Raw genomic sequence first — 17,065 nt, 5'->3', positions numbered from 1 at the left:
CAAATGTTGAAAGTGAGACATTTTGAAATGTCATGCCAAATATTGGCTCATTTTGGATTTCATGAGAGCTACATATTCCAAAAAAGTTGGGACAGGTAGCAATAAGAGGCTGGAAAAGTTAAATGTACATATAAGGAACAGCTGGAGGACCAATTTGCAACTTATTAGGTCACTTGGCAACATGATTGGGTATGAAAAGAGCCTCTCAGAGTGGCAGTGTCTCTCAGAAGTCAAGATGGGCAGAGGATCACCAATTCCCCCAATGCTGCAGCGAAAAATAGTGGAGCAATATCAGAAAGGAGTTTCTCAGAGAAAAATTGCAAAGAGTTTGAAGTTATCATCATCTAAAATGCATAATATCATAAAAATACAGATAATCTGGAATAATCTCTGTGCATAAGGGTCAAGGCCGGAAAACCATACTGGATGCCCGTGATCTTCGGGCACTTAGACGGCACTGCATCACATCCAGGAATGCTACTGTAATGGAAATCACAACATGGGCTCAGGAATACTTCCAGAAAACATTATCGGTGAACACAATCCACCGTGCCATTTGCCGTTGCCGGCTAAAACTCTATAGGTCGAAAAAGAAGCCAAGGCTCATTTAAAGTGGACTGTGGCAAAGTGGAAAACTGTTCTGTGGTCAGACGAATCAAAATTTGAAGTTCATTTTGGAAAACTGGGACGCCATGTCATCCGGACTAAAGAAGACAAGGACAACCCAATTTGTTATCAGCGCTCAGTTCAGAAGCCTGCATCTCTGATGGTATGGGGTTGCATGAGTGTGTGTGGCATGGGCAAGTTACACATCTGGAAAGGCACCATCAATGCTGAAAGGTATATCCAAGTTCTAGAACAACATATGCTCCCATCCAGACGTCGTCTCTTTCAGGGAAGACCTTGCATTTTCCAACATGACAATGCCAGACCAAATACTGCATCAATTACAACATCATGGCTGCGTAGAAGAAGGATCCGGGTACTGAAATGGCCAGCCTGCAGTCCAGATCTTTCACCAATAGAAAACATTTGCCGCATCATAAAGAGGAAGATGCGACAAAGAAGACCTAAGTCAGTTGAGCAACTAGAAGCCTGTATGCCACACAGTGGTAAACATGGCCTTGTCCCAATTTTTTTGAGATGTTGATGCCATGAAATTTAAAATAAACTTATTTTTCCCTTAAAATGATAGATTTTCTCAGTTTAAACATTTGATATGTTGTCTATGTTGTATTCTGAATAAAATATTGAAATTTGAAACTTCCACATCATTGCATTCTGTTTTTATTCACAATTTGTACAGTGTCCCAACTTTTTTGGAATCGGGTTGGTAAATTTCAAGTGTCCCAGAGAATTATGCAATGTAATTATTTAAGTTTTTTATTTTAAATAAATTTGCAAAGTTGTCACAAATTTGTTTTTTGCTTTGTCATTGTGGTGTATGGAGTGTACACTGTGAAAAAAAGTAATTTGAAGTAGTTTAACGTAAGGCAGCAACATAAAACAAAAAGAAGGGGTACAAATACTTTCGCAAGGCACTGTATGTATAGCCTATTCACAGTTCCTGTGTTACCGTGCAACTAAACGAACCTGCTGTCCAACAGTAGAACACAAATGCATCAGTTCATTCTAAAGACCGTGTTATGCCTCATACAGTATGAGCATGTGGCTAGATGCCAGTGCTGCTTGAACTCTGCCAGTACCAGCAGCTGGAAAACAATTTAATTGGCCCAATAAATATTTTCTGGACTCAGCCATTGCAGAATCAAAAGGTCAGGGTTTCATACAATGGCCACTGCATTAATCTGCAGGAACTATCTAGAAACAATCGCAGTATCAGCTGTTGATGATGCAAATGCTGCAGCCATTCATATAACAATGATTTGCCTGGCAGAGCAACTCAATGTGAAACATATAAATCTCGCTCATTGCCCTTTTAATACACAGCATACAGCAAAAGGAGGAATCAAATTAGCCCCAAACATGGACAGAATGGGAAAAGTAAGAAATATTTTGCTTGCATAAACTGGCTCTACAGTCTTGTCCTTGGCTTAACTATGTTTCTACATCTTCTCCCATACAGATTATCTTTTATGAGGACAAAAACTTTCAGGGACGTTCCTTTGAGTGCAGCATGGACTGCCCAGAGCTGTCGTCCCACTTCAGCCGCTGTAACTCCATCCGAGTGGAGAGTGGGGCCTGGGTTTTGTATGAACGTCCAAACTTCATGGGCTGCCAGTACATCCTAACTAGGGGAGAGTATCCTGATTACCAGCGCTGGATGGGGTACAATGACTCTATAAGGTCTTGCCGCATGGTGCGAAATGTAAGTCATCCCTGTTTGGAGAACCGTACTTAGGCTATTTTGCCTAATGCAGGTCTGTTTTCCTCTTTTCCAGCAAAAGCAGTCACCTATTATACTGGATATATGTGCGACACTAATCATTCGGGAACAATATTATTGGCCCTAAACTCAGCCAGATGCTGAATAACACTGTATTGTTTCCCACTGAACATTTGTTTTGTTCTTGAAGGAGATTTAAACAAAACCCCCAGTATGGATGGGAACAGACCTTTTTACCTTTTAAACCACACACCATAGACTAGTTTAGCATTAGTATTATGCTGATTTGGATGGTGCCGCTTTGTTTGCTCTTCATAAATGGCCTACATGAAATAAATGAATTTGTAATTGCATTTGGGAAACTGCTCTCTCTGTTTTAGCATGCTGGCATTTTCCGTATCCGTCTGTATGAGCGGCCTGACTTCCAGGGTCAGGTTATGGAGTGCGGCGAGGACTGGCCCTCTCTCTATGACCACTTCCGTCACCGTGAGGTCCAGTCCTGTAACGTTTTGGATGGAGCCTGGGTCTTCTTTGAGCATCCTAACTACAGGGGACGTCAGTACTTGTTGGAGAGAGGCGAATACCGCCGCTTCACTGACTGGAATGCCATACATCCTACTGTCGGCTCCATCCGCCGTGTTCAGGAGTTTTAGGTCTTTCAATGTGTAGTTGATTGTTCCTTAACTATTTAATAAAAAATGACACTGAGCCCACCTAAAGATCCTGTCTCCTGTTTTATTTTGTTATTTCGAAAAAGTCTCTTATGCTTACCAAGGCTGCATTTGATCAAAAATACTGTACAATACAGTAAAAACATAAATATTGCAAAATATTATTACAATATAAAATAATTGTTTTAATAAACTTTAAAATGTAATTTATTCCTGTGATGATAAAGCTGAATTTTTAACACATTACTTAAGTCTTCAGTGTCACATGATCCTTCAGAAATAATTCTAATGCTGATTTGCTGTTCAAGAAAAAAAAGTTGAAAACAGTTGTGTTGTGTATTCCACAAAATATTTTTGTGGAAACCATGATACATTTTTTTCAGGATTATTTGATGAATAAAAAGATGTTTTTTGTAACAATGTAAAAGTCTTTACTTTTTATCACATTTAATGCCTCCTTGCTGAATAAAATTATTAATTTCTTTCCAAAAAAAAAATCTTTTGACTGGTAGTTTATGTATATATGTGTCAAATGTTAACCAGAAAAATTGTGGTTTATTAATTCTCTTCACATAGCTTTTAAAAGTTTCTGCAGTGATATAACTCAATACTCCCCTCTGTTGGTTTATTGTTTCTAAATGGTGTTTCTGAACTTAAATTTTAAAATATAAAAATTTAGGCCTCTTATACTTTGTAGAAAACAAGATTGAATTTACATGATTGTTTTTGAGTACTGCCATGAAAAACTGTACATTTTACAATAATTAATTAACTAATCGGATAAATGCAGTTGCACCAAACACTTTATTTAAACTTTATGTATAATCTGCATGACAGGTAAAGAATTAGGGCTAAAATAATTGGCTTAAAAACTGCCTCTTAAGGCCTTTTACTATACAGACATTCTGGAATTTTGTTTTTTGCTAGTAGAACCTGTTCACATGAATATAAATACCACACATGTTTTTAACCATTTGTATGTTAAAAAGAATGAATGCTTGTGTGTTTGCATTGTCAGAGAGCATGAACTGTCAGTTGTGTAGGCAGTTGCTGGTCAATAGCCCCTGGTAAATCTCCCCATACAATAGTTCAGGCCATGTTGATGATTCAGCAGCTTTGCCAGTGAGAGTCCAGCATGTACCTAAAGTTCACAATGCTGATGCGGACCAGAGGGGGACACGAGTATGCTGAAACAAAAGGGTTTTTTTCTGCACAAAGGCCACCAGCAAGCACTTTTTCACTGATGGGCCCACAGTGTGGTATGTCTCTGTTAGTCCAGATTCCTCCATAGGCATCCAGCACTCAATGGAAGGATAGTTCACAAAGTTCAATTGCTAGTAGTTGAGCTAGTGCTTTTTGTGCTAGCCTGAGAGCACCCTCTTGTGGCAGTCATGTTTAAAGTACGCATATTATTTGTGATCATAAATCAGCATATCGGTCTACAGAAGTCTAGTTAAGTATTTCAGATAATTGTGAAGTAATTAAAAATGTAGTATGTACTGTAATATATTTTTTATTTATTTATAGGTTCTAACCCTCAGACATCCAGTGTATTCTCACTAAATTTGTTTTAAAACAGCATAGAATGGAAGCAGAATAGTATTTACAATTTTAATCTTCTAGCATGCCAAAGTCACACAACATGACTGAAACCATTTGCTATAGCAATTTTTTAAGTATCTGACTTTTTTTTTTTTTTTTTTTTTAACAATTCTCAACAAGTTTAGTGACTAAAAAATGCCAATATTGAATGTTTAAATTAAAGAAATATAACAGTGGATTTCAGTGGGCAGTAATGTTTACTATCATTCAGTAAATCATTTATAAACTAAATGATTTTTGACTGTACTGAGATAAACATAATAAAGCTTCAACCTAGTTTACTGAGAAGACATTTATAGAGTTTGATGCAACTAGTGTGTAGGCCTCTAAATATGCATTGTCAAATAGCCTACTTTACAAGGGCTTGGTTAAGTGTAGAAATAGTCCAGGATCATTAAACTTAACAGCAGTGTTGGGGTAACATAATCAAATTTCTTTTTTTCCAAGTCAGCTCACTTCCCTCCATCTCAATCACTCAGATGTACATACATCATTGCTTACATTGCATGAGTGCCCACTACTGGCGGCACTCTTGCAATGTGTTTAAATGAAACACCCTAACACCTTGTCTACACCAGACGCGATTGGCAAGATGTGACTAAAAACCATAAAACATAAGACCTGTGTATACTTCGTTTTTTTACACGAACGCTAGTGTACGTGCACAGTCAAATGCACAGCCTTGGAAAGTACACTTCATTTGACTCGTACGCATACACAGGCATTCAACGTATACACAATTTTGAGCAATCTCTTGCCACGAGTTACAACCCATGTAAACATCTTTGTATTCTTTAATGCTAGAGTTGTACAAATGAGGGTACTTTCTAACCTCTTCACACAATCGCCTCCATTGTTGCTGTAGCTTGCATGGGTTCCAGTCTGTTCTGTTTATGCAGTTTTTCTTTGACTACCTTGCGAATCATATCAAGAAGGTCAAAGGTCAAATATGCTTGTATACTTAAATTTAATTTGAAATGTTTTTTTTTTTATATTGCAACACCTTTCTAAAATTCACACAAAAAATATGCATATAAATCCTGATTTTTACAACCACTGACTTGCTAAAGGCAATTTTAGGGAAGAAAAAATTATACATCATCAGTATCTGCTTGGGTCTTATGTTCTTAATTCATTACATGCTTGAGTTATTTTAGTTTTCTTTTAATCAGGATACCTCTTCTGTGAGATTTATCAGATGCTACCATGTGGTACAGCTATGAATTAACAAGTTGGCAAAGTATGTGCAGGTGTTAATTACCTGGCAGTTGTGATTGGGAACTGCAAGGTCATTGTGGAGACACCCCTGCTGCAATGTTATAGCACTGTTAAAAGATGGAGACATCTTTAAAATGGCAGGGATTAATTATAAAATAAAGACTTCTAAAGCAGTAATGTCATTTAAAACCAGTTATAAAATGTTTGAAATCATGATTATTTTCTCCAAAAAAGTATAGTAATGATGTATTATACAGTCGTAAAAATGTCACATTATGTTGTGTCACTGGCCTAATCTAAAAAAAAAAAAAGAAAAAAGTTTGAATTGTCTGGCCCACATTTTCCCATATGAATGAAATTTTGTGTTTTCTTATTGCTATCAGAATCACATTCCACCATGACTATTTTTAAACCTCTGAGTCACTGATACAGGTCCACAGCTGAAAGGAATTACTTTAATCCTATGAAAAGAATGTAAAAATAAACTTTCCAGACAAGACAATTGCCTTGTAAGGAAATGGCAACAGAGTTAGAGGGGAATGAGGGGGCAGGGGTAAAAAAACATATTCATCTATACAAAAGCCATCTAGTTTCTACAGTAATAATGTTTGAAGAGTAGCCTTAGGCAATGTAAAATCCAACAATGCTGTACAATGATACAAAGAAAAGTGTATAGAGTCTGAAACGAGGCTTGAATAGTAATTGTACATCTGTCTTTTGTGGTCTATTATACTTTCTATAAAACAGGCAGTAGCATAATCTTGAAGAACAGTGTTCTTTAACCTTGTGTTCAGTAAAGCTCCTGGAATACGCACAGCTCATTAAAGTGCTATAGACTAATTGCCTGTGTCTTAACACCTCTCCTCTATTTCTTCAGTATGAGTGCATGAATTATTAAACAAAACCTCTTTCTTGCCTGTATTCCTATGAGATGCTTAAGATTTAAAGGCAGAAGATTTGCACTATATATCCAGACCTGGTTATAACTACAAGACACACTCCCAAACCCCAACATATTAACTATACTAAAAGATTATATCTTTTACCCTTAATAATTCTGTCCAACAAGGTTTATTAAGATACAGGTGAAAATTAGGATTCATTATTATATGGGCAGGCTGGAGGAGTGAGCTAAAAGCAATCTCACTCCTTTCTGGTGATGACAGACAGACTGGTGGTACACCTGGCACAGAACGGCATGCTGGGTCCTTAATTATGGGCCTCTGCCTGAGGTACATTAGATGAATCCACCTAGTGCTGTCGTAAATCTGTTACAAATACAGGCGGCCTCTGAATCCCTAAATAATGAAACCTCTCCTACCACACTTTATGATCTCCAGCTCTTAATAACCAACAGGGATTGGGAAGCTGAGGAAGAACTGGAACTTTAATATTCACTTGAAAATTGAATCAATAAACATCTTTATAGACTAAAGATGAGACTGAAATGTAAGTGTAGGTCTTTGGATTCACTTGTGCTTTTTATTTTCACCATAGGAGGGCAGCATAGTATTTAGTATTTTAGCCAGTGGTGCATTATTTTTCCTTTTAATGTATTGTTAAAATTGTTGTTATTATTTGAATATCGTTTTGGGATATTTACTTAGAGATTCACACCGTGTATTTCAGTACTGTGCAGCATGAGGAAGACAAGAGAGTAGAGTCAGTGTAATATAAAACAGGCCATTACAGATCTATTTTAAGGCTTTGACTGACATTGTTTTACAAATCCTTCTTCTTAAAGATAATTTACATTTGTAAACTCAGGAAGCATTCTTAGATATTGATAAGCAACAACCTTAGAGTAAGAATTCTCCAGAGTGGATGTGTGATGATGGCATGAGAAAATATTTCCATGGTAACCAAGATTTTTTTGTCTCCTCCACCCTGGCAGCAAAATGCCTGTCACGAGATCTCACCCCAAACCCCACGACAACCTACATTGGAAAAAATTTTGTTTTTCATAAAATTTGAGTTAAAATACCTGAATCCCCGCAGAGAAAATTATGAGTGGAAAATTTCAGACTCTAACTGTGATGAGTCATAACAATAAATTATACAAAGTTGTTGCTTTGTAAGAAAAACAGTAGGCCTACTGATGAAACGGGGTTCCCTCCAGCTCGCACGCATATTGCGGGGATTTGGATTCATCCTGGTCATTCGAATTTTTTAGTCCAAAAATTTGTTCACAGACTCTTTATGCAGGTTATTACACCAGTAGGTGGCAACAAGTGAATGGTCTTTTGAGTGAATCATTTGATCATTCACTCAAACGATTCACTAAAAAAACAAGTCTTATCAAACGAGTTTATGTCAAAGACAAAAGGTGTGTTCAACTTCAGCGCTGTGCAAACCTATCAGTGTATCAGTTCGAATGCATATGTAGTCATGTGCTCTCTAATCGCTCTCGCGCTACTTTGATGTTATACACCTATTGAGCAAGTTGCTTCCCAACAAATTCATTACCTTAACTGAACAATACCTAAATTATTTAAGAGTTTCAGTCTCAGAATCACATCTCTTTTCTCCTTCAGTCAGCAGATTTGCTTGGATCGCTTCAAGTTCAAACTCAAAACATGATTAATTCCGTGAAGAGGGCATGGTCCGACGCTTCCCTCACCCATTTAACGAGGTAGACCAGAACATGGCAGCATGGATTTTCACATTAAAGGCAGGGTAGGTGATTTGCTTCAAAAACATTTTTTGTTATGCTGGTTGAAAGTCTTTTCATATCCCCATAAGCAATCACTAACTTAAATGGTCTAAATGTATATAGTCCGTAGAAGGCGTAGGACCATTAAAGGTGCTTTATGTAAGAATGACAGCTAGTGGTTGAAATGGGTACTGCAGTCCAAATTCAAAATATTGTTTGCCCCGCCCCCCTCCTCCTCAGACTCGACGCTCTCGCGGGTTGCCAGTTTGAAGACACGCAACAGGAGCGAGCTCAATTGACATTGGAAGGCGAGGAGACTTACACACTCTAAGATAATTAGTTGATTTATGGATTTATGATGAGTTGATATCGCGTTTTAATATGCTCCTGTCCATAGAGATTTTTAGATGGATGCTGAGGCTTTTTAGGTCGGGTAGAATCTGCGATCTCTGACCCAGTTTGTTCGCTGGCTTCCATGGCTGCAATTTGCTGTGTTTTCTGCCAACTGTTGGGTAAATTGGCAACATGCGGTCTTGCACAGACTAAAGCCGCGCACACACTTAACGATTGTAACGGCCGATTATGAATGTAAAACACCCTAACCCGTGACAGCTATTTTTGTAAATTAAATTAAGTTTTGGATATTTCCAAGACAACATATGAATTACTTTCGGGTGGTTCTGGGAATTTTTTCAAGGCTTATTGTCTAATGTAACCTAACGCTGGGCTAACTATGATTATGGCTAGCAATGTGGATTATTTTAAGAGACCATTCAAAGGATGGCACACACATCTCGCTGTATGTTTGTTTAACATTTAAGCTAGCTACGTTAGTGCGCTGAAGGTTGGCGACTTTTCACCAATAAAACAGAAACTTGCTGATTTGTACTGATAAAACCAACACACCATTACATATGCATCGATTATTTTACCTGATATGAAGTGTGCACTGCAAACACGAGCATTATTTATGATCGTCTCAGTCCAGTCTGTACGCCGTATTGCATTCAACCTCAATTGTCTTCTTGATTTCTATGAAGAAATGTCTGCCGCGATCTGGTAAAACTTTAGTTTTGAACCAAAAGTGCTGTTCCTTCTATTCTGGCTGCCAAAAACACAACAAGGCGACATTTTAAAGTCAAAACCTCAAACTTTTAGCGCGCCTGCTATTAGTTTTTCCTTATGTTTTGCCTCCAGCTAGAGCGGTGACGTCAATGCATTTGGGAACTTAAGCGTTCAAAGCTAGCTCGCTATTGCTAGCCTCTCAGAAAATGACCTAAGTGTTTAGGAAAGATACTATAGCGAGTGTAAATTTAAAGTAAATGGGAACTCATCCCAGTATTTTGCGCAGGTCTTTTGTATATTACAACTTCTACCTATTATTTTTATATGCTATTGCTGTGTATTAAAGTATAAAGAATCTAATTTGACTCCCATTAGCTGTTATTTAGAGAATATGGATAAAAAAACCCAATGGAAATACCACAAGATTACTTACTTAAATTCAATGCAATGTTGAGCAATCAGTAAGCCTTTAAATAATGTGTTTCAATGTTTTTGTTTAATATGTTATCCAGAAGCGGGTGGAGGCTGCGTTTTAAAAACCTATAGCGACCATTTTCGGTCATATTTGAAGCGCTCACTGCATTATCGGGCTTCGTAGCGTTTCGAGTCAGCTCAACTCATGCACACGATGTGATGCTGCACGTGCATATGATGCCCAACAATGCTGTCTAGGTAGGCAGGTCGCTAGGTTTTGAGAAACAGCCGGAGTCACGACTCCAGGGTAGCGAGGAGATGAGGACACAATGAATTCATCTGTGGGTAGGTTATTTCCTTTATTAGTTACTCGGGATTTAGACTGCAAATAGCGGTTTAATTCATGACACTGAATGATAAAATGTTACGGACATTGCCTCATTATTTATATGATTTCACCTTGTTAAGTTATTGCTTTTTATTGTGGCATTGATTGTTGATAACATTTTAATAGTGGGCCATTTAAAAAAAAATATAGAATAGAAATTAAGATATTATGGCGATTGATGTCTTCATGCATTTTTAATCATGGCATTAATAATATCTGAATGTGAATAACAATAAGCTTTATAAATATCAATGGACAACACAACCTAATCAATAGCCTTATTGTTTATGCTGTTCACTCATGTAGACAGATGTGTTACCATTTTCAAAATCTGTTTATTGTATGTTTTATATATATATAATTGCCTGCAGCATGTGTGTAAAGCATACTTTAAAAATAAGCACTCTTGTTTTTTAAAAGGGGTTTGCAGATGTGGTGCTTTTCCCAGGACTGTTTGGAGAATGAGGTGTTTACAGTGCTGGGCAAAGGGGGATCCTGGGAGGTTGCTATTTTTAGCTCTTATTTCATCATTCCTCTGCACAGTGCAGTAAGCTGCTCTCTGCATCTCAATGATTGGGGATTGGCACATCAGCCCCCTTCTCTTTAATACATCCACGTCTTTTAAATCAAAAACATTCCAAAAGGACAAACGGATGTGGGGTCATTTCATTTTTCCATCTTGCTCATTTGTTGTTGCTTTGCTCTGCAGATTCTAAGGCTGTTACGTAGTTCTGTATTGTGTTCTTTACACGTGTTGCGATTAGGACATTCATCATGGGCATTCAGTAGTGTTTGACAGAATGATGTCTCTTGATACTAAACACAATATATACAGGCACAGATCCATTCACAGTGTTTCTTCCAAGGTTGTCATAACAGCATGAAGCCAGATTGGTATCTAACACCATACGCCTGACCTTAAACATGACCTATGTCTTTAAAGTTTCCATCCCATTTTTAAATCACAACAGAAGAGCCTTCCTCTGTGTTGAATGAACGCACGTAGCTGATATGGTGTAGGTTCGTGGATCTTAATGCAAAAGGAATAGATACTGTTTCACACTTTCTAGAAAGTGTCTTCATTCTCCATTTAGATTATCTTAAAATCAGAGCTAAGCACATTGTCATGGAAATATGAGGAAAATATGAAAAACAATTTCCTCTGACTTATGTTAAGCCAGGATTTGGAAAAATTTAGATATAAATGTGATATATCAGTTCTGTTAAGAAGCATAAAGTTTATCTTTGATAAAAAATTAATATGAGCAATTTACACAACATATATGTTGGAAAATGAATGTAACACTTTTCAAACTATTTGAATGCAATTTATAGCATTATACTTTAGACTTCAAATTTAATATACTCTTTAGATTTGAATGTGAAAGAACAGAAGATCTTAAATATAATTTCATCAGTTTCATTTCATGTTAATTAAAATGTTGCAGTGTATTTTACTGTAGTTAATTAATAAAGTGATGTGCTACTTTCGTGTAGGAATGTTGCGGTTTGTCTCACTTTAGACGTACTTTTGGTATACAGTATATGAAATGCGTCAAAACGAGCAGCCAAATCATTTCTTATGTAACACACTGAGCTATGCTAACTACATATTTGATGATTTGATGTCAGGCAGAAAGAAGTCTAATTGTGTGGGCTGTCAACAGGCACCCAAGCCATATGTTTTTGTGTTGTAGTAGCTCGCACAACACTGTTGTAGAACTGTCTTTGTGCAAGGAAAAACAACACAGAAGCAGTGACCTTTTCTAACTAGAGATAATGAGAGAAGAAGCCTGAAATTGTAAAATATAGAACATTGTCCGCATTGGGCCATAGTTAAGTGTGACAGTTGAGAGAAAGCAATTGAGAGAAATGGAGAAATGTCAAGGGGAGGTGCTAATTGTGTTAAATGCAGTTTGATGGTGTAAAAGACCTCAAAAAAATGATTCACTGAAGGAGAAATGAATTGCCATTATTTGAAATGGTTTTTTTTGTTGTTTTTTTTTTTTTTGTATTTTTGTTTTAATATCAAACATATCCTTCGAGATTTAATAGCAAATCAAGAAATAATTTGGCAGCTAAAGAACAGCAATAGAAAATTTGGTAACACTTTACAATAAGGTTCATTAGTTAACTACATTAGTTAACATGAACTAATAATGCATTTCTCAATGCTGAGTCCCATTTTATATAGAAATCAACTGTAAAATGTAAGCAATAAATGTTAAAAAATAAAATAAAATAAAATATGAATTATTTATTTTATGGAGCGGTCGCACTTCAGAATGGAGAACACATCTTCACCATTAACTACAACTTTTGCCTCGATAAACTCATAATTTACTGCTTATTAATATTTATTAAGGTATTTTTTGTAGCATTTAAGTTTATGTATTGGGCAGGATTAGGGGATGTACAATAAGGTCATGCAGAATAAGGCATTAATATGTGCTTTATAAGTAGTAATAAACAACCAATATCCTAGTAATATGCAAGCTAATAGGCAACTAGTCAAAAGTGAGAATTGAACCCTAAAATAAAGTGTTACTGATGGAGCTAGCTGTTCATCAGTTAAATTGCAGCTGCAGGGACACTGCAATCAAATCACTGCAAGTTGAATGTAATACTTTTACGCCTTTCCTCCTTCCCATTGATGTTAAATAAAAGGCTGCAAAATGCAAAGCATTGGCCATCTGCCTGGAGATGAGGGCAGCAATTTATTCTTATATAGTTTCTCAGCCAACCAGGATAGGTGGCACAAATGGAGCATTTTAATTAAAAACTGCTGAGACATTGGGGAAGGATGCCAGCACGGCAAGGTTTCCCCACACAAACACGCTGCTTATGTTTCATCACGGCAAAACAAATAAGGCCAACAGAATTACTCAGACAATGAGGGGAATAGTATGTTTTACAAAAAACAATTACATAAACAAGGTATATAGAAATTCATATTGAATTTCCAGAGTGCTATCTGCCAACAAATGATACAGAAATGCAAAGTTTATTCTTTATCCAAATAGTATAGTTTATTCTTTACCCAAAAACGCAAGGATTACAGCATTGAGGAAATTCCCCCACCACACTAGACTAAGCAATAATCTTGCATTGCCATTATTATTTATGATGTTTATATTGATTCACAGTAATGGAAAAAAACATTACAAATTGCTTTTCTCGAGTTGTAACTTGAGTCTGCATTTTCTCTATTTAATGAGTGTATGTATTTAACAGATCCTTAAATGCGATAATACACCCACCCACATTACACCATAATGGTGAAATTATGGTCATAAAGTGGTATGGCTTGAAAAACAAATACTAAAGATACTACACTTTTTCAAGAATAATGCTACAGACCAAAATACATTTCAGCTGACCGAGGGGATGAGGTTTGTACATTGAGATGTTTACTAGCATTCCAGGTCTTTGTATTCCCTGGGAGGTTTCCATCGCTATGGTGACAGCAAGCTGCTGATGTCATTGCCAGGCCATCTCATTGGGGTTGGTGGCCTTCTTTCTGTCCCTTTTCGTTTACATCAAAACCTGAGCATTAGATCGGTAACAATATGATTAGAGAATGATCTCTTCAAGCCACCTCTGTTGTTTTTGAATTTGCTGCTTAGTAAACATGTAAATATGAAATTGTGAAAATAAGTTGGATCTTCTGGATGGATGTTGCCTTTTATTCTTCCTCTGACTGCTAATTACGTTCTCTGTAATGAGCCCTAGAGGCATGCTAATCACATTAGCACCGTATTTACAGGGAGGAGAGGTGTCCAAGGTGTAGTTTTACACAGGGGCAGCTGGAATATATCTATAACAGAGAGGGGAAAGTGAAGGAAATGTTTTTAGGAAATGTTCTGCTGATATATGCATGTCATGCTCATTAGCTTACATGACCTTTCAGTTCCTTATTATTACACATTTCTTTGGTCTTTTCCAGCCTATAGCCTTGGCTTCATATTAATCCAGATGGTGTGGTAGTAAATATCATTCAGCAGAAGAGAAAATGTGGCTTGAGCTATACATTAACCAATATGGCTGCTGAGCACCCTCAATTATGATCTTTTACTGTACAGATTGTTCTGTGATTAATGTTGCTTGTTAGGAATCAAGTTAAATACATTGTTTTTAAGCGTTTTCAAGTTGATTTTTTATCATTATGAAACAGTTACGAAGGTACTGCTGTACTGATCATCTTATTGTATACAAGTTTCTCAAACATGTGAGTGATGATGCCATCATGGGAAAAACATTATATCCAAATCAACAACCTATTTAAACAAGCTTTTGATGCTCTGTTAATTATATGTTTCTCTGAGGTAGCAACTTTCAAAGTAGAACAACTAAGAAACAAATGTAAGACATTCTTAAAGGATTAGTTCACTTTCAAATTAAAATTACCCTCAAGCCATCCTATATGACTTTCTTCTTTCTGATGAACACAATCGGATATATATATTAATAAATATCCTGAAGCATCCGAGATTTATAATGGCAGTGAGTATGAGCTGAAGAAATTGCCTCCTTCCATCATAAATGTGTACTCCACATGGCTCCGGGGGGTTAATAAAGGCCTTCTGAAGTTAAGCGATGCATTTGTGTAAAAAAAATATCCATATTTGACAAGATATGAAGTAAAATATTAAGCTCGTATTCAACTTAGGAAGAAAGCACAATGCCTCGCAAAGTTCAAAAAGCTTACGCTATGTCCTATGCCTTCCCTATTCAACTTACGGATAAAGCTTAACTTAAGCTTCAACGCCAGTTCCATTTTTTTTTTTTTTTTTAACTTTAATACGGAAGGTGGTCTGGCGGAAGCTAGATAGTTTACTTCATAACTTGTTAAATATAGATATTTCTTTTAATTTGCTTCAGAAGGCCTTTATGAACCCTCCAGTGCCTTGTGGAGTATGTTTATGATGGATGGATGCTTCATACTCGTTGATTTCGCTCACTGCCATTATAAAGCTAGGATGCGTCAGGATATTTATTAATATTTCTCCAATTGTGTTCATCAGAAAGAAGAAAGTCGTATACACCTAGGATGGCCTGAGGGTGAGTAAAGCTTGGGGTAATTTTTATTTGAAAATGAACTAATCCTTTAAACAAAAATGTCAGTTTAAAATGTAATTTTGTTTTGGACACTGAACATGGCTCCAAAAATGTACTCTTAAAAAAATATTACCTGACAGTCAAGGCCAAATCAACTCAATAATTCATTTATCTATTTTAAGACCATTGAAAGAAAACTTATTATATTTCCATGGAAGCAGAAAGAGAAGCTTATTAAACAATAATGCAGTTCATTAAAAATGCATGATATACTGTAACAAGTGCATAAAATGTAGGTACACTCAGCGCAGCTTGTGTTTTTGTGAGAGAACAATTCAAAAGTTTAGCAGTATTGTTTTCCTCTCTTTTGTCCAACTTGTCCAATGTGACACTGTAATGTATCGCTGTACGCCACAGGGGAAGCGCCACCTCCGCTGCCCCACCACAGGCACAAGGTAACCTGCTCTTTGAAAAGCTATTCCCAAATTGCATTCCTTGACTTGCCGACTTCACTTAATTATTTCCACCCTCACTAATAACATATCTGTCAGTGGTGGGTGTAATGATTAGGTGTCAGTAGTTTTTGTCCCTTCGCACTGTGAGGTCCCACCCACCCTTGGCTCGCGGCTGAGTCAGATCGCTCTTTGCCACCTGCTGTTTCGAGCCCCTTCTTCTCCACGCAGCCTCTTCCCATCCATTGCTCATTTACCCCAGAATATTCTCATGACTGATGCTTTACATGGTTGATTTTCCCACTGCAGCAGTTGTAGGATCTGTCTCAGTAAACACAAGTTCCATCAGACCTCTCATAGGGGTAAAAAAACACACATCCACATGGTGCTCTTCTCAAAGTAAAACCAATTACCTGACGGGTCCATGTGATTGTGAGCAAACAGAGAGGCTGTGTCTGGAGGCAAGCAGTAAAATGATGCAACTGTGGAAAAGTAATAATGTGCTGGAGCTCATCGGGCCCAGTTTGTTTTATTGCGAAAGCAAACAGTGCTTATCACTGAAGAATGAACTCTCCAGTTGTGTATTTATAGCAACCTAATAGATCCCAAGTGTGTAATCTTTTTAGGGCAAAATATTGATTTTCGAACCGCAAGCAGCACCTTACTTCCGATGTTTGACCTCATAATTTGGGATTGAAAGAATGAGCAGTTTATAATATATTATTATGTTTTATTAAATTCCAGTCTCACAGTTGAAGTGCAGTTTTTAGGCAATTAAAGTTTGATTGTGTATGTGTCAAATGTTGCATTAAGCATACATTTAGAACCCCAGCTGCATTCATTTCTCATGCCTTTAAATTTTCAAATGCAATATCTACTTTTTAAATCAAAATTGAATTATTTAAACCTAATGCTGAATTATTAAAAACTGGCACATAAGCAAGACAGCTCACCACGATGAAATTATGGTAGAAATTAAAATGTAAAAATGTAGATTACATTTATTTTTTGCTTTTAGCATCATCTATCAACTCTTATCATGAATCATCTATCACCTCTTATAGTTTTTTTTTACTCACTTTGGCCATTCCTTAAGCATGATTTCAACATTCGCATTTACAAATAGTAGTGTGATTAATGTTAATGGTATTTAGTCCCAAGGTTAAAAGGAAACTTGTACAGGGAGATGCATATGGG

At 36.8% G+C, this 17,065-nt stretch overlaps 2 protein-coding genes across 2 annotated transcripts in view; both read left to right on the top strand.

The window, feature by feature from the left end:
- Positions 1-1,393: 1,393 nt before the first annotated feature.
- crygs3 (crystallin, gamma S3) lies at positions 1,394-3,065 on the top strand. The gene is made up of 3 exons (XM_048194130.1): positions 1,394-2,004; positions 2,087-2,329; positions 2,728-3,065. Exons 1-3 carry the CDS (start codon positions 1,792-1,794, stop codon positions 2,998-3,000), a joined length of 729 nt encoding a protein of 242 aa, XP_048050087.1. The 5' UTR covers positions 1,394-1,791; the 3' UTR covers positions 3,001-3,065.
- Positions 3,066-10,193: 7,128 nt separating this feature from the next.
- LOC125270478 (diacylglycerol kinase gamma) overlaps positions 10,194-17,065 on the top strand; it is a 146,701-nt gene continuing 139,829 nt past the window's right edge. Inside the window, exon 1 of the mRNA XM_048194127.1 lies at positions 10,194-10,315. The gene's annotated coding sequence lies outside the window, so the exon portion shown is untranslated. The remainder of the gene's footprint in view (positions 10,316-17,065) is intronic.

Source organism: Megalobrama amblycephala, linkage group LG6 (genome assembly GCF_018812025.1).
Source record: "Megalobrama amblycephala isolate DHTTF-2021 linkage group LG6, ASM1881202v1, whole genome shotgun sequence".
In the NCBI taxonomy this organism is placed as follows: Eukaryota; Metazoa; Chordata; class Actinopteri; order Cypriniformes; family Xenocyprididae; genus Megalobrama; species Megalobrama amblycephala.
This window is presented reverse-complemented; position numbering and strand designations above follow the sequence as displayed.